Source organism: Tenebrio molitor, chromosome 9 (assembly GCF_963966145.1).
Source record: "Tenebrio molitor chromosome 9, icTenMoli1.1, whole genome shotgun sequence".
Taxonomy (NCBI): domain Eukaryota; kingdom Metazoa; phylum Arthropoda; class Insecta; order Coleoptera; family Tenebrionidae; genus Tenebrio; species Tenebrio molitor.
This window is the reverse complement of record NC_091054.1, coordinates 10247070-10263983: the sequence shown is the minus strand read 5'-3', so window position 1 is coordinate 10263983 and position 16914 is coordinate 10247070. Positions and strand designations below refer to the sequence as shown.

Sequence of the window (16914 nt, the reverse complement as noted above, 5' to 3'; positions counted from 1 at the left end):
CCTACTACCGAATTTCAAAAATTGACCAATGGCGAATTTTTCTTTTTGATTTTTATCGCCTCCACCATTTTTAAACGACACATTTTCAATTTTCGCGGTTATTAGAATTAGAGATTTCTAACACAATATTTTTTATTCGAATCCTCATCTCAAAATGTATAAACGACACCCAACGTATTCCAGAATTCCAAAAATAGAACAGATGGCGAATTTTCCTTTTTGAGTTTTGGCGCCTCCACCATTTTTAAATGACTTTTTTTTCTCGGTTGTTATTAGAGATAAAGATTTGCAATATTTTTTTATTTGTATCCTCTTCTCAAAATCTATAACAGACAGCCAACCTACTCCCGAATTCCAAAAATAGAACAGATGGGAAGAGGAAACTACTATAACTTTGGATACAACAACGTGTTATTTTTTAACAATGTTGTCTCTTCTTTTTAAAATCAGAGAAGTAATCAAGCAAATCACTTTTTGTCATATCCGTCGAGCTTTTTACGTCTAGGTACTCTATCCGTGACAATGTCGCAGTTTTAATTTACATTACTTTTGTTTGTTTCCAGTTTTGTTCGAATATAAATAATTTCGCTTTTTATCATTAAATTTTCGAAGTTTAAGGTTCATAATAACCTTTTCATTTTCAATTAGTTCTCCGCAATCTTGTTGACACTACATTTTATTTCTCCCCGATCATTTTTATTTCCCGCTATCTTTGAACATAATTTAAAAACAGCTCCTTCGTTACACTTTTTCACCCTCAATACACTTTACATAAGCATTTATCTTTTGTTTGCATTTTTGCAGGTTTTTTTTCTTTTATGTACTTATTTATATAATTATTATCGAATCACTGTCGACACCATTGTCTTCGCACTTTAAAATTCAGTGCGCGGTGAATTTTGCACCGTTCAGTTCGTTTTTGCAAGACGCTTATTTTGAGCTGCAAAAATTACATATATCTCTTTCTTTTAGATTTCGATAAAATCGCAACAAACTAGAAAAACAGATTTTTTTCTCCCCAAAAAAGGTAAACCCCTATCGCTTCCTTGTTAAACATCGTACGAAGATTGGATTCCACTTTCGAAGGTCTTTTTTTGAGCCAAAAAAAGTAGTATCTCGCTCTTTTAATTTTCAAAAAAATATCAACAAACAAAAAATAGCCGCAAACTAAATGACGAATTTGAGTCATGTGTTTTTTTCCTACAAATTCTCAGCAGTAGGTATCGCAAAATGGTTCTTAGAAAATTTTCCTTTTTTGAAATTAAACCCGATACTGTTATTATTTAAAATATTCGAATATTTAGGTAAATTACAAAGATGAGCCAACCTCACGATGAAGCTATTTTCAGAAGGGTCAGCCAAAACCTCTCCGGAGTGCGGAAGTGCGACACGTGTGTTGCATAATTACGCAATTGCGAAAACAACATAACTACATAACCTCAATATGTCATATTGAGATATTTACGTTTGCTTATAAAATGGTTACTGCAAAATTAGATCCAATCGTGAAATCTGATCTGAACATCAGATTATTTCGAAACGTTGAGAATGTTGCAGAATTACGTAAACAAATAATGACCGGTCAGTGGCAGTGTTGTCTGGTGAACCCCAAATTCATTCTGGACCCTTTCCAGCTGGTGATTGCTGCAAACAAAGCATTAACTTCTGAAAGCAGAACCACAAAAACCATATTCACAGAAATTTTGTTCAATTTGTCTATATCAAAGAATATTACCAAGAGTTTGCAGCAATTTGGCATCAATGATGATTGTAAAGACTTACTAGTTGTGACGATTGTAGAGGGCAATGGTGAATCTTGTGGTGTTTTTAGCGATATCATTGGAGAAGAGGTAGATTTAGAGATGCTTGAGCAGATCAGTGACCTCACTGCTATCAAGAAAGCATATAAAATTGGATCAAATGAAGAAAAGAGTACAACAATTTTAGATTCAATTATCAGCAGAATAGCTACCAAAGATTTTATTTCGCATTAATTGTGAATAAAGTAAAAATGTTTGTTTAAAAGTTGGTTTCATTTGAGACAACCGCGTCATAGTTTGACCTCGATACCACCCTCTACCACCTGAAAACTCTAAAAAGTGTATGTTGGTCAACCTGTTTCTTGAGTTAGTAATAAAAATGGCGGTTGTGTTGTCGTGCCATGCGTCTAAATTTTAGGTGTTGAATTACGTTTTTTAATGTGATCGTAATATTTTCAAAGCAATCAAGAAACATAATTCCTTAAAGTGATCGTACCACGTCGGAAAAACATGACAGAATCAAATGTCAACGGCAATGAAGAGAATGACTATGAGAAACAAACCATCTCTGATAAGGATTTGCCCCTCAGTTTTCTGCAGGAGCGACACTTGGAGCCCATTGAAGGGGTGGAGGCCTTAAATCAAACATGGAGATTGAAAGAGCGTGTAAATGGCGTAGCGTAAAAGCGCTAAATTGGCAAACTCATAAATTAATTATAATTTCAGATGAAAACAGTAAGTGTGGCCCTAGTTTTGTGCTTAAACGTAGGCGTGGACCCCCCAGATGTGATAAAAACGCAACCGTGCGCACGCATGGAATGTTGGATAGGTAAAAAATGCGTCGAGGCGTAATTTTTTGTATTAAATGTTTCACCCCAGATCCCCTGGTGTTGTCCCCTCCCAAATCCATCCAAAAAATCGGAGAAAATTTACAGTCGCAATACGAACGCTGGCAACCCCGCGCCCGCTACAAACAATCCCTGGACCCCACTTCAGAAGAAGTGAAAAAATTGTGCACGTCACTGCGTAGAAATGCCAAAGAGGAACGAGTCTTGTTCCACTACAACGGTCACGGAGTTCCTAAACCGACGAGCAACGGAGAGATCTGGGTGTTCAATAGAGTGAGTCGCCCCCCTAGCCGGCATTTCCCGTCATTTTCCGATTTTTTCCGCAGACTTACACCCAATACATTCCGCTATCGATATACGATTTGCAAACGTGGATGGGTGCGCCATCTATATACGTTTACGACTGCTCGAACGCGGGGATCATCATCGAGTCGTTCGCTCACTTCGCGCGCCAACATGAAAACGAGTACGAACAGGCGGTAACGCAGTCGCGCCAAAACGCGGTCGTGCCGCCCCTGCCGTCGTACAAAAGCTGCATACAGTTGGCGGCGTGTGGAGCCAAGGAGTTTCTACCGATGAATCCCGATCTGCCGGCGGATTTGTTCACGTCTTGCCTTACCACACCGATAAAGGTCGCCTTAAGATGGTTCATACTGAAGTCTACCTCAAAACTAGTGCCCAAAGTCACCCTGGACATGATAGAAGAGTAAGGGTTTTTTAAATTAATCTTATAACTTTAACTGAGCTTGAACAAAGGCCAACGATCACACAACATTAATTCCATTTTTAATTCCAGTCGTTTTAAATTTAGTGATTTTTAACGGGTCGACTAAAAAGTTGGCAACACTGACTACCTAACCCACAAAAAAGCAAACAAATACAACTTACCGACGAAAAAATTTATAATGTGAATGCAGAAGACGGATGATTCAACGTTTTTGCGTAATAACTGCAAATAACAAATTCGAAATTAAGCGAAATCCGGCGTTAAATATTAGTTTTTAAATCGTTGCACAACAGTTTTTAAGTTTCCAATAAATATGATTACGGAGATAATTATTGAGGTTAATTTTCGGAAACCCTTTCTTTAATTACATTTGTAATGTCTAAAATTCTTGGCCAAAAAGAGAATTTTAGGTGAAAGAAAACTAAGATGGCGAATGCACACGATGCACCGACTACTTGATTGTAATTATGACATGTTTTTTGCGCACCACGTGGAAGTCATGCCGCCCATGGGACTTGTCGCGTAAAGGAAATTCCTTTTGCAAATATTAATTATTTCGTGTAGTTTCGATTGGTATGTCTTTCCTTTGTCTTTAAAAGACAATAGGTCTTCGACCTAACTGTAAATTTTAAGCTGTGACGATTCTAAAAATAGTCAACAATAAGATACACAACAATTTTAAACTGTTGTTAAATATTTGCGTTTAGCTAAAGGGTGTTAGGAGTATTAGTCGAAGGCTTTAGTGATTGTGTCATTATTTATAAAGTCGTGAAGCTTAAAATAATTCGTTTGACGTAAATATATCTTTTCAAACCTTGACCATTTTACACACGCCCAGATTTGCCAACCATCACCTGATGTCGTCACTTTTTGACCATTTCAGTGTACCAGGAATGATAACCGACCGCCGTACGATGCTCGGCGAACTAAACTGGATTTTTACGGCAATCACGGACACCATCGCTTGGAATTCGCTACCAATAGGTGAGGTCCACGCGTCCACGAATCCAATCAAACGCCAGTTCTTTCGTTCGTTCCGCTTTCAGACCTGTTTCAAAAACTCTTCCGCCAAGACCTGCTGGTCGCGAGCCTCTTCCGCAACTTCTTGCTCGCCGAGCGCATCCTGAAGTCGTGCAACTGCACGCCGGTCAGCTCTCCGCGTCTGCCGTCGACCTCCCAGCACCCCATGTGGAACGCCTGGGACCTGAACCTGGATCTGATCCTAAGGCAGCTGCCGGGCATCTTCCACGACAAGAAACCCTTCCAGCACTCCCCCTTCTTCGAAGACCAGCTGACCGCCTTCCAGGTCTGGCTGGATTTGGGCAGCCAGGAGAGGACGCCCCCCGAACAGTTGCCGATCGTGCTGCAAGTGCTTTTGAGTCAGGTGCACAGGATGAGGGCGCTCGATCTGTTGGGGCGATTTCTTGATCTAGGGCCGTGGGCGGTGAATCTCGCGTTATCTGTCGGGATATTCCCGTACGTGTTAAAGCTGTTGCAGAGCAGCTGTTGGGAGCTGAGACCAATGTTGGTGTTTATCTGGGCCAAGATTCTGGCAGTAGATAATGTAAGTCTCAGGGCCACGTTGGGGAAAACACTAACAGATTTGGTTTCTCAGACTTGCCAAAACGAGTTGGTACCAGAGAAGGTCCAAAAGTATTTCTTGTCGATTCTTCAGGACACTTCGCTGTCGGTAGGTTTGGTCTCAAACTGGATTTGAACGAGGTTTTCATTTTTGTTTCTCGTAGTCTGACAGCAGGACGATGGCGGCATTCGTGTTGACACGCATCGTCGGGGATTCCCGAGCGGCTAAAGAAACGGCCGCAAAGACATCTCTAGTTAGTGTATGCTTGGAACACTTCAACCATCCTAGTCCTCTGATGAGGCAGTGGGTGGTCATATGCTTGGGGAAGTCGTGGGAACACTACGAAAATGCAAGATGGATGGGTGTCAGAGACACAGCCCACGAGAAGCTCTACGTTCTGTTGAACGATCCTTGTCCAGAAGTAAATCCAAACGAGATTTTGTATAAACAAGATTTTATTTAAAAAATGTTTTTTTCGTAGGTAAGAGCGGCTGCAGTTTACGCTCTCGGCACTTTCATCAGTTCCGTGGCGGAACGATCGGAACACGCCAACAACATAGACCACGCGATAGTGATGACGTTGATCAAGAAAGTGAGCAACGACATAAGCCACCTGGTCCGTAAAGAACTAATAAACGCGCTGCAGTGGGTGGTGCTGGCGTTCGAACACGTGTTCCTCACCCTGGCGATGAAAGAAACTCTGACAAACTACCCTTTGCAAGAAGTGAGCGTCACCTCGCCGGGTCTCAGACGAATCGGAAGCAAGGACCGGCTGAGAACCTCCGACGACAGCGGCGGCGACAAGATGAAGAGGGTGTCGTCGAGCTCGTCGATCAACAACATGGGACAGATGAAAGGCTCGCTGAGTCACACCGGAAGTCTCGGCACCTTGCCGGGTCTGGGCTACGGATCGGTGTACATGAAGATATGGGACGCCATCTGTTCGCTGGAGACCGACCCTCACCCGGAAGTGGAGAGCATGTGCAAGACCCTGACCAAGTACATCACCGCAAAAGTGAAAGACTCGCGGGAGATTTTCGACAACAAGTGCGCCAGTTTGCCCCCGAGTCCAAACAGGGGCAACTTCCTGTCGGGGGAGAGCCCCCCCACGTTACACCCCGCCGCGGACATACCCAAATTCACGCGAACTTTGGGTAGCAGGGGCCGCAAGATCCACCCGAACATCATCAACGAAGAGACGAATATCAAGAGCAAGCCGCTGAAACCGCTCATCACCACCAGGTTCCTCGAGTGGTCGGTCAAGAGGTTCGCGCAGTTGGTCAAGAAGCGGTATCCGGGGGTGGACGTGGAATCGCCCCAATACTACGAGAAGGACTGGAGATTCACCAGGTAGGAATCGATCGGGCGTTGTTTCTGTCTTAATTAGTCTCTTCATGTCAGGAATAACAACATCAGGAAAGAGGCGCTGGAAGAGACCTCGAGGATCTTGACTTGCAAGCTGGAGTCGCAGATGTTCAACACGAGAACGTCTCTGCCTCCGTCCGTCCTGCAGTTCCACCCGTTCGATCAACAGATCGCCGTCGCCGGCAAGGACCACTTCGGGTGAGCGACAGCTGGAAGAATCCCGATTGTGACGTCACTGTTCGTTCGGTGTTTCAGCATTTGGGATTGGGGCACCGGTGCCAAGACCACCGTGTGTCACAACAAGTCGACAAAATTCAGCTCCAGTCGGATCACGGCTTTGGAGTGGATCAACGCGCACGACGCGGCCATGATCATGGTGGCTTCGGACGACGGTAGCGTCAAGGTGTGGAAACCCAACACGGGACACAGTCGAGAACCGAGCTTGGTGAGCGCTTGGCAAGCCCTCAACGATCTGAAGTGGAAGCATTCGGGGACTCTTCTCAGTTGGGAGCAGTACACGCAAACCGCCATCGCGGCCGGGGATTGCAGAGTTATCAGGTTCTGGGACGTGGAAAGGGAACTCTTCGCATTCGACATACCAACAGGTAACCACGAACTGTAATTATCTTGAAACTAGAATATTTTCAAAGTGGAAAAAGTTAGAATCACTCAATGTATTTTTGACAGTTGCGCATTTGACACCTAATTTGACAGTTGTCGAAGCGACATCTGGCGGCTTGAATTTTTGAAATTTTGTAATTAATCAAGAATGAAATGAAATGGGAGAAATAAACGCGCGTGGTGAGGACTGCAACTTGTTGACGTTCGTGTGAGCGTTTGATTATTTGCAGGGGCGGACTACCCGATCACGTGTATGGACTCGTCGTTCTCCGGAGTGGCGCACGAGCACTACAGCAAAAACTACCTGGAAAGGGAGAAAGACGACGAAGGCATCAGCCTAGACGGAGACAACGACTTGAAAGCCTACAGGAACGGCATGGTGATCGCCGGTTACCAAGACGGCTCGATCCGCGTCTTCGACAGACGCTGCAGTCCGAGCGACTCCCGGATCGCAGTCTTCTTGCAGCACTTGGGCCCCGTCCTGGGCGTCCACCTGCTCGGCAACACCTTCTACAGCGGAAGGTGAGTCGCAACGCGTCCTCTTCGCGCATTTCTCAACATCACTTTTCGCAGCACCGACGGACACGTCAAAGTCTACGACATTCGAAACCACAAAGTTGTTCATTCGACCCAAACCAACCAGAATAACATGTCCTGTTTTGCCTTGCACCGCGGAACTGCCACGTACGCCTGGTGAGTTTTTTAGTGACTTCGATTTTGTTATGTTGGTACGAGTTTGACGGTCGCGACTGACTGGTGATTTTCGGTGTGCAGCAGCTCCTTGAACCAGAACGTGAGCATCTACGGCTTCAACGGTTACCTCTTGAACACGATCAAGTTCTACGAGGGTTTCATGGGCCACCGGACCGGCAACGTCACCTGTCTCAACTACCACCCACTGAAGGTGGCGCTGGCCACGGGGACGTCCGACTGTTCGGTCAGCGTGTACTGTTTGGAGGGTAAGAGGTGACGCGATTCTCAGCCCTAGAGCTCGCTCTGGAGCTTCCTGGGCTACTACTACTAGATGAATTCGTTTTTCGTTGCTTGTCCCAGCTTCGGTTACAATAATCTTGTATATAGCCACGTTCACAGTAATACCAACCTGAGGTTTTATCGTGTAAATATCTATTTTAATTGGAGTACGCTTTATCATGATGATAGCCATTTACCTTTAATAGTACAGTACAGGGAATTTTGTTGTTAGTTTTGTAAGACTGATTGTTATATTTTATCAGATTGACCTCTCTTATTTTCGTATAGTTAGGGTTAAAGACGAGGGGGTTGTAGGCCTACACTAGATTTATTTATACGTAGCATTGCCAACCTGAGATGTGACCAGTTGTTAAGTAATTTTAAGACGTGCAAACGACTCGGTTAATTTTAATTATTGTGATAAATACAATGCAGCACGGCGAGGACGTGGACCGTCTTCGTCTCGTTATACTCTCGTTTATTTTTTATCGATCTAGAGTGAATTTTATTTTAGAGCCTTCCAATCAACATAATTTTAGGTTTTTAGCATCTCGATTGCCCGAGTCGCGCTTCTTTACAAACGATTGCGTTTATTTTTTAATCAGCACACTAACCTTGAACTTGGCACAACATATTTGCACAAAAGAGGCAACAGTCGAGGGATTAAGTCGGTTAATTACTTACTAAGATTGTCGAAGGTTCCTTTTTTTTTGTATAAAGAGTCATTCGATTTAGTGGCAAATAAGTCTTTTATTCAGTTATGTTAAAGTAACAAAATAAATAATATATCACAATAAAACAAATATTTGATTCAAACGTTATCGTAGTACGATAACTTCCTTTCCGTTGCGTTCTTATCAATCAGGGGAATTTCCAAATCGTGGGTTTTATTGGAATCACCGTCGCTGATATCGTCGAGGCTCTGGCACACTTTCAAATCATTCAACTCTGTCGTTCTCTTCAAGGCCTTGAAGACTCGAGGTTTGACGTTGAGCAGCGTGACGCGTTCGCTCTTTTTGTGGAAAGTGTCCACGAGATTGCCGATCGTCTGCAACAAACGTGACGGTAGAGGGCGCCAGTTGCGGTGTTAGATTTGACGGTGCTCACCTGACAGGCCGCGTAGTCGACTTGGATGATGCCGGAACAGTCGAGAACAATCGGGAGGCCTTTCGTGGAGTTGTACGCTTGAATTATCTTGGTGGTCAGATGATCGGTGGCGGCGTAGAAGAGTCCCACTTCCGGTCTGACGTAAATGTAGTCGTTTCCTTGGTGGTCCTACAATCGAAATGTCTAGACTGATACGAGAAAAGTCGGCAAAACGTACCATTCGGATTTCTGTGGTGACGCGAGGCCGGGTCCACACTTTCAGCAGGATCAGCAAGTTGAGGAGACCTCCGGCTATGATGCCAACCTCGACGCCGTAACACACTCCTATTATTACGGTCGTGAGGGTGAGAAAGAAGTCGAATTCTGGAAAAACGGAGTGTTTATTGTGCAAATCGAGTGGGGGTGGTGTGTACTGTTGCATCTCCACAACTTCGGGAATATTTGGTAGTCGAACATCGTCATGATCGCCGAGATGAGGACAGCCGCGAGGGTCGCTCGGGGGATGTAGTAGAAGTAGGGGGTGAGGAAGCTGAGCGCCAGCAGAATCACAGTACCTAGAGGGTCGGATTAGCTTCGGTAGAGATCATAAGGGACAAGTCACCTGAGTAGATCCCCTGTAAGGGGGTGCGGACTCCGCTGCTGCTCGCCACAGCGGACCTGGTGAAGGCCCCGCAACTCGGCATCGCCTGGATGAACGAGCCGAAGATGTTGCACAGCCCCAAAGTCATCATTTCTTGCGTCGCATCCACGATCACCCCGCTCGCTAACAAAACATTTTCACAGATGGGGTAAATATTTACCCGATTAGGACGCAAACAAATTATTTGCATTTTTTGTCAACACAAAACCGACAACTGATACGGAAAAGTTGACGCAAATATGCTAAAAAAAGAACAAACGCGCGTGCAAACAGAACAAACAACGAAAGCGGAGCTCGGAATGACGCAAGGAGGCCACAGGACCGCACCAATTCAGTTTTGGACTCACCGAACGCCTTGGCGATGGCGACGTTGGCCAAGACGGCGGCCATGGGCAGCACGAAGATGCTCGAGCCTAGAGTCTGTACCATCTCGAGGAAACCGACGGTGTCGTTGCCGCTTCGGATGCCGAAACTGGGCACCATCAGCGTAGGCAGCCCCGACGGTACCGCCCCCGAGAGCACGAACGGAGAGGCCCCCGTGTGCTCGACGAAGTAGAAGCCGAGGATCGACGTCAGCAGCACTATCAGAGCGTTCTTGGAGATGCCTAAGAGCCAGAAAGTCTTTCGCAGGAACCCGCTCCGGGTCTTGATCTTCGGGAGTTGCTTGAAGGCGAAGAGAAAGGCGATGCACGACAGCCCCAGGATGGCGTCGGGCCACCTGATCTCGGCGTACCTGGCGAAGACCTGGTGCAGCACGTCGAAGACCCCGTGGTTTTGCAACTTGCGCAGGCCCAGCAAGTTCTTCAGTTGGGAGCAGACGATGGTGATGGACATGGCGGAGGTGAAGCCGGAGGTGACGCACGGCGAGATGAAGTCAACCAGAAAACCTAACGGGGAGTTACAACGAAACCGGAGTCGGGTGGAACTCACCTAGTTTGAACAGCCCCATGAGGAACTCCACGCAACCGGCGAGGAACGCCAGAAGGATGACGTAGTCGACCGGGAGGCCCTCGGTGTAGGAGAACGTGAGGAGCGCCATGAGACTCGTGGGCCCGATCGAGACTTCCTTGATGGTGCCGAAGAAGACGTAAGTGAAAGACCCGATGAAAGCGGTGTAAAGGCCGTACTGGGCGGGCAGACCCGCAAGGTTGGCGTAGGCGATGGATTGGGGCATCATGGTGAGTCCCACCGTGAGTCCCGCGATGAAATCGGCGACAACGTCCGACTTGGTATACTTGGGGAGCCATTGCAGGATCGAGATGTGTCTCCGGAGCAACGCCCCCAACGAGAACTTCTTTTTCGGGGTCTCCAACGGTTTCGACACTAGACTCGAAAAGATCAGTCCCAGCAAGGGAAGTTTTGGAAACTCACTTGTAGAAGAAGCAGAATCTTCACCGACACTCTTTCGAATGAACCACGACAAATAAGACTTAGCAATTTTAAATGAATTTAAATGCAAAGCAAACAAGAGAGACGTTGTGATTTATTGGACCATCTTTTGACTTTTCGACAAGGTTAGAGACGTGATAATGTTATTTGTGCGCGTCTTAACTGGAATGGAAGCGTTGAAGACGAGTCCGTCATCGACAAAACATTCCAGAGGGATCTAAGTCGATCAAAATAAAACAAAAACAAACATTATCTGTAACAATATATTGTCAACAAGCCACAATTTTAAAGTAACAACAAAGTAAAGTACTTCCGTGAACGTTCCGTGTCGTTGCAATCGGAAAGTTCCAGATTTGTTTTCGGGAAAATGTTTGCGTTCTAGACTAAATATTAGTTCTCTCTTAGATTTACGAATATGAAAACGAGAAAAACAGAACGGTGGTTTACGACAAACAATTACGATCTTTGTTCACGGTGTCGTCGTTGTATAAATGTAAAAAAATATGTACACCTCTCTGTCAAAATTGTGGCACTATTTCAGGAAAGGAAGAGAGCGCTACCAGGCGGTAATACCGCTTTGCTCGTCGGGGTCTTTGGGACTTGTTGATTGTTGCGATTGATCCACACACGTGTGCGTGCAAAATTTTGACACATCTTTACTGTACGTTGCAGTCTTGTTGCTAAACTAAAACCGTGGAAATCGGGAGCGCTACCGTTTCTCCTTATTGTCCACATTTGATTCTACGTCTCCCGGTTCCTAGTTCTAGGTGAACACACTTTGTACTACATGGCCGCAGGCTCGTCCAGGACACGTCTCCCGTTTCTCCTCGGGCCGAAAATCCCCAGTTGGGATGTTCTCGTTTCGACATTAATTTGTTTGCTCCGAGATACGAAGGCCACGCGAGACGGTCTCTAAGGATTACTCCGTCAGGGCCAAGGCTGGGCTCCGCCAGGGGAAAAACCGGCCTTGGCCCTGATGGATCTCATTTTCGGGCCCCCGAGAGACTAATCTCGCGAGTCATAATTCGAGCAAATGTCGTGCTCGCGAGTGGCAACACCTTGATCTCAATTTTTCAATCGAAACTTAACGGGATTGCTTGTTTACGGTTGAAAATGATCACACAAGTGCGCTGGCAGACATGCAATTGTGTAAATGGCCAATCAGAGTTGGCAGCTGTAATGGCGGGTCGAAGTTCACTCGACTTGGACGTTGCGTCGACAGCTCAAAGTACGAGTAGGCCGTTGATTGATTTCAAATGTGTCGGAAAACCGCTATTTTTTCAAAAATAGAATTTAACCGTCGAAAAATTTTTGTTTTTTGAAATTGTCAAATATTAACATTTGTGTTTTTGTTTTTGGGTTGGTACGACATTCGATTACGAACGGAGCGGCAAACGACAATTTTGCGGAAGCGGCACCGGCAAATATTGACACAGTTGTCAACGATCACAAAGGACTCATGACTGATCCTCGGTCGGGGTTCACACGATATTGACGTATTAATTTCCTGTGATTAGACTAGAGCAAAAATCGACCTTGAACACGTCCGACTTGTCGATTTGCGACCTACACGTGATACAATTTTATTACGCGAGAACGTTTACCTCTTCGCACGATTTTATTTTTAGAATGCGATAACGAAACCTGCTCAACTGTGCATGTTGGGAGTCTTACGATTCGTGACCTTGGACTTAGTAGAGTCAATCAATGTGCAAACGTCAAACGAAGGTGGAAAATGACGCAAGACGTGGGATTTTTTTTGTGATTTGTCTAAAAAAAATATTTAATCGCGGCTCAATTAAAAAACGGGCCACGGTAACCCATCCTATTGTCGACCTTCACCACATATGTACTTATTAAATTAGGTCACGACCGGCTTAGTTATGTAATTTAAATATTTAAAGTGCACTTCCGCTGCGCCGTACTAATTAGGTCTTGTGCCGTTAACGGGAGGTCGTAACTAGATCCGTCTCGTCGCAAATGTCAAGTCGAAAAACGGGGGGCGATGCCTGGACCAAAGTGCGCTTCTATTGCTACTTATCAACTAGAACTGCTCCGCGCCCAACAGCTTCTGCACTTCTTCGTAGCTGAGCCAAAAGGTCAACGACCACGGCGCCATCCTCATCCAGATCGGTATGAATCCCTTGTAGAGCGCCCCGAATCCCTCGTTCATGACCGACTTCTTGAAGCAGTCGATGGTCCCCGCGTAGAGCAGGCCTCTGCCCTTGTCATCCATCGGCTGGTTCATCACTCTGGTCTTGATGACGTCCGCGGGGGTTCCCATCCCTGCCGCGACGAACCCCGCGCAGCAGCTCGCTAGAGTGTGCACGAAATGGTTGTCTTCGAGCGAAGTGTTGCGCATGATGAACCGTTTGGCGACGTCGTAGGTGGTCAAGTCGCCGAGATTGACGAGGGCGGCCCTTTGCACGTTGGGGACGGCGCCCTTCCACAGCGAGCGATACCCGCCGGCGCGGACGGTCTTGATGAAGGCGTCGCGGATGCCGTGAACGCGCGCCGGCAGACCCATGATCTTGCGTTTGCCCTCCATCTGGAGCTGCACCTTGAGCAGATCGGCGGGGCTGGCGAGATACTGGGCGAAGCAGCCGGCCGTGACCCCGCACAGGGCCGACTTCCACACTGGTAAGTACTTCTCGGAGGGGTCGCTGCTCAACACCTTCTCCTTGAGGGCCTTGTAAGTGACGATTCGCGTGCCCGAGTAGATCAAGTGGCGGTAGAGGGCGGCGGACGCCCCTTGCCACATCTTGAAGAAGCCCTCCTCCATGACTATGCCCCCGGCCGTCCGCAGCAAGCCCCTGTACGGGGCCCTCACCATCTTCTCGTCCTTCTTGTTGGCGACTTCACCCTGGATTTGCAGCCGCGTCTTGGTCAAATCCAGCGGGTAAGTCACTGCAATTGAAAGACGAGCGCTCAGGGCCGCAGAATAAATCAAAATTAATTAAACAGCCAAGTGTCACTGGGTCTATAAATAAAACGCGTAAATTTTCCGCAAGCCAAAAGGGATTACTTTTGACGAGATAACGAGGTCGGATTAGTTGCGTTCGAATTTTTACCTAAAATTAGAGCCCCGATCACTCGAGTTCTATTTTTACCTAACTCGGCGTTCCATGCTGACACCACCGACACCATGTAGATGCACCACAGCGAGTTCACATACTTGTATTCCTTCTGGGGCGGTACGGGCGGCATTTTCACGACAGACCCTGCAAAAAACACGACACTTTCTCATTGGATTCCAATAGGGCAAAGTTCAAAATTTCCCGCAAAAATGGATGCCATCGGGGCGACTTCACAATACCGCGACCGCACACTGACCGGAGTTCTCTCGCGGTCGAGTTCGACTGAAATTTATCATAATTTATTGCACGGAACCGGTGGTAATTTTCAAAAGGCGATTGCCACCCAAAAAAGTGTTTTGTTGTGTAAACATGACAACACTGGACCTGGAGTTAACCTGCAAAATTGCCTCGACGGAAACTGGTTCGGTTGCGGTCAGCCGAATTGGGACCGGTCGAAAGCGCGAACTCACCATTTATTTGTGTGATGCGACTTCCGCACCTTCATTAGTTGAATAAATAACAAATCGGTACTAGATAACAATCATCGTGTTAGTGCTTTTTGTGGCGTTCTGTTGGTGACGTACGACTGGGTTGGCAGGATGTTTTGATAAAGTGACACTCACGGAGTTTCGCAGCGGTAGCGACATTGACAGGTCCACGATAAAAAGTAGTTCCCGTTTATTTTTCTCAATTGTCGGTTGTCCTATCGAAATCTTCGGAAACTGTTGATTCGTCCCTGTCGGGTCGATCGGTACTATTGTTATTTTTATCTTTCGTCGTCTTATGTACTATTTATTTTGTTGGCTGATTAGAGGTGATAAGATTAGTATTCCTACGCCGCGGTTGTCCCAGTGTTGAATTTCATCACTGACAGAAGGGAGGGTTCTTGTTAAGGTTTGCGCAAAAACTCAACAAAAACACCAAATAAAGTGATTATATTGCAGAGAATATGTGTTTTGTCAGACTATGAAGTTCGCCTTCAGTGTTAGAATAACTAGTTTCATGAAGTGACATTGCCGGTGCTATTTGAACTTTTTTGGTATTAAACTCTTGTGCTTTTTATTTGTGATAACACGGACTAAGTCGGATAGTTTTGACAATGGAAGCTGTAGCCAAACACGAATTCAACGCGACCGCCGACGATGAGCTTAGTTTTAAGAGATCTCAAGTGCTAAAGGTAAGATTTTTGAACCCCCCTCCCGTTTCAGAAGAATCCTCCACGGCTTTATTTTTTTCTGCCGCAGATTTTGAATATGGAAGACGACATGAACTGGTACAGAGCCGAATTGGACGGAAAAGAGGGCCTAATACCGAGCAACTACATCGAAATGAAGAACCACAGGTAAAATCAAGACACCTTGACAGGTCACATGACAATAACATTTGAACTTTTTGACAGCTGGTATTATGGGAGAATTACGAGAGCGGACGCTGAAAAACTATTATTAAACAAGCACGAAGGGGCCTTTCTCATACGTATTAGTGAATCCAGTCCAGGGGATTTCTCATTATCCGTCAAGTACGTCACTTTTTAGGTGTGGAAGCGCGCGTTAACGCTCATTTTCAGGTGCTCCGATGGGGTGCAACATTTCAAGGTGCTAAGGGACGCCCAGGGCAAGTTCTTCTTGTGGGTAGTGAAATTTAACTCTTTAAATGAACTAGTGGAATACCATCGCACGTCTTCTGTGTCGCGTTCGCAAGACGTCAAATTGAGGGACATGATCGCGGAAGAGGTGAGGTTTGTCCCATTGGAAAAGTGGGTAAATGAAAATTCGCCATTTCCAGTGTCTGGTCCAGGCCTTATATGACTTTACTCCACAAGAAGCGGGCGAACTCGAGTTCAGGCGAGGCGACGTCATTACCGTGACGGATCGTTCCGATCAACACTGGTGGCACGGAGAAATCGGCCATCGCCGAGGCCTCTTCCCCGCCACTTACGTAACGCCTTACCACACATAATAACATTTTTTTCTTTAAATTGATTTTTAAAGGCATTATTTCACTGTTGACAACCTGCAAACTGTAGGCAATTTTTTTAATTCGTTTCCCGATATTATCTCTCCCGTTTTATTTATGTGTATTGTGATTTTAATTTTATTTTACTCTTGTAGACGAATTTTTTATTTTATTTTTTTTTCCTTTCGATAATTTGCTCATCAGTTGTTTTTCTTGGAGGAGATCTTTCTTAATGTAGTTTTAAGATTCAGATATTTTTATATTGAATCAAATTGTACTGAAAAATCATAAAATTAATTCATCTTCAGTTTGATAGGTTATGGAGTATATATCGCTTAATTTTTTAGATAGAGTATACGACAGATCGCTTCATCTTACGCATTGTGTTTTTGTTCCGACGTGCAACGAAAATTTTTCGACAGTTTTTTCTAGGACAATTTTACATCCGTCGGTGGTTTAATATTTAAATCCAGTCAAGTTTTCCTATATGAATAGTGCACTACAATATCGTATTTTTTAGCAAATCAGATGCCATTTTGTATTTTTATTTCCATTAAGTTTTACGAATATTTTTGAATTTTATTCTCAAAAGATTTTTTTATTATTTGTATATAATGTGTTAAAGAATATGCCAATTTTTTTTCAAAACTAAATCGTAGTTCCAATTCGTTTGGCATTTTCTTGCTTTGACTTTTAGACTTTCTATGTAAATACTAACATAGTTTTATTATTACAATATTACATTATTATAAAATAAGCGAGTATAAGTAAATATATGTTATATAAATAAAAATAGACATTTAATAATACGCCACCCACATTCGCACGCTCCAGTAATTCACAAAACATCTCGCTCGAAATAGCTTCTTC

The 16914-nt window shown here is 45.1% G+C and overlaps 5 protein-coding genes across 8 annotated transcripts; 3 read left to right on the top strand and 2 right to left on the bottom strand.

Moving 5' to 3' along the window:
- Positions 1-1378: 1378 nt before the first annotated feature.
- On the top strand, positions 1379-2025 carry LOC138138029 (EKC/KEOPS complex subunit Tprkb-like). Its single transcript, XM_069057708.1, has one exon. The coding sequence runs from the start codon at positions 1479-1481 to the stop codon at positions 1992-1994; it is 516 nt and encodes a 171-aa protein (XP_068913809.1). The 5' UTR covers positions 1379-1478; the 3' UTR covers positions 1995-2025.
- Positions 2026-2127: 102 nt separating this feature from the next.
- On the top strand, positions 2128-15113 carry raptor (regulatory associated protein of MTOR complex 1). 3 transcript variants are annotated; one of them, XM_069057682.1, is made up of 15 exons: positions 2128-2426; positions 2487-2589; positions 2640-2881; positions 2935-3314; positions 4219-4319; positions 4382-4899; positions 4951-5025; positions 5081-5338; positions 5399-6267; positions 6319-6480; positions 6538-6887; positions 7134-7425; positions 7477-7596; positions 7681-7862; positions 15033-15113. In XM_069057682.1, exons 1-15 carry the CDS (start codon positions 2271-2273, stop codon positions 15056-15058), a joined length of 3834 nt encoding a protein of 1277 aa, XP_068913783.1. In that variant the 5' UTR covers positions 2128-2270; the 3' UTR covers positions 15059-15113. The 3 variants fall into 3 exon arrangements, with proteins under 3 accessions (XP_068913783.1, XP_068913782.1, XP_068913784.1); XM_069057681.1 differs by having other exon boundaries at positions 7678-7862; XM_069057683.1 differs by lacking the exons at positions 7134-7425; positions 7477-7596; positions 7681-7862; positions 15033-15113 and adding an exon at positions 6970-7106.
- Positions 8251-11157, bottom strand: LOC138138020 (sodium-independent sulfate anion transporter). Its single transcript, XM_069057687.1, has 8 exons — positions 10994-11157; positions 10553-10945; positions 9970-10509; positions 9584-9745; positions 9396-9536; positions 9200-9345; positions 8983-9150; positions 8251-8923 (listed from the first exon to the last, which is right to left on the bottom strand). Coding segments are annotated over exons 1-8 (1788 nt in total). The 5' UTR covers positions 10995-11157; the 3' UTR covers positions 8251-8686.
- Positions 11261-14702, bottom strand: Ucp4A (Uncoupling protein 4A). 2 transcript variants are annotated; one of them, XM_069057704.1, is made up of 3 exons: positions 14559-14702; positions 14122-14232; positions 11261-13918 (listed from the first exon to the last, which is right to left on the bottom strand). In XM_069057704.1, exons 2-3 carry the CDS (start codon positions 14216-14218, stop codon positions 13056-13058), a joined length of 960 nt encoding a protein of 319 aa, XP_068913805.1. In that variant the 5' UTR covers positions 14219-14232; positions 14559-14702; the 3' UTR covers positions 11261-13055. The 2 variants fall into 2 exon arrangements, with proteins under 2 accessions (XP_068913805.1, XP_068913806.1); XM_069057705.1 differs by lacking the exon at positions 14559-14702 and having other exon boundaries at positions 14122-14476.
- Positions 15114-15124: 11 nt separating the features above from the next.
- drk (growth factor receptor-bound protein 2 drk) lies at positions 15125-16837 on the top strand. Its single transcript, XM_069057707.1, has 5 exons — positions 15125-15265; positions 15333-15430; positions 15488-15607; positions 15656-15821; positions 15874-16837. Exons 1-5 carry the CDS (start codon positions 15188-15190, stop codon positions 16045-16047), a joined length of 636 nt encoding a protein of 211 aa, XP_068913808.1. The 5' UTR covers positions 15125-15187; the 3' UTR covers positions 16048-16837.
- The last annotated feature ends 77 nt before the right edge of the window (positions 16838-16914 follow it).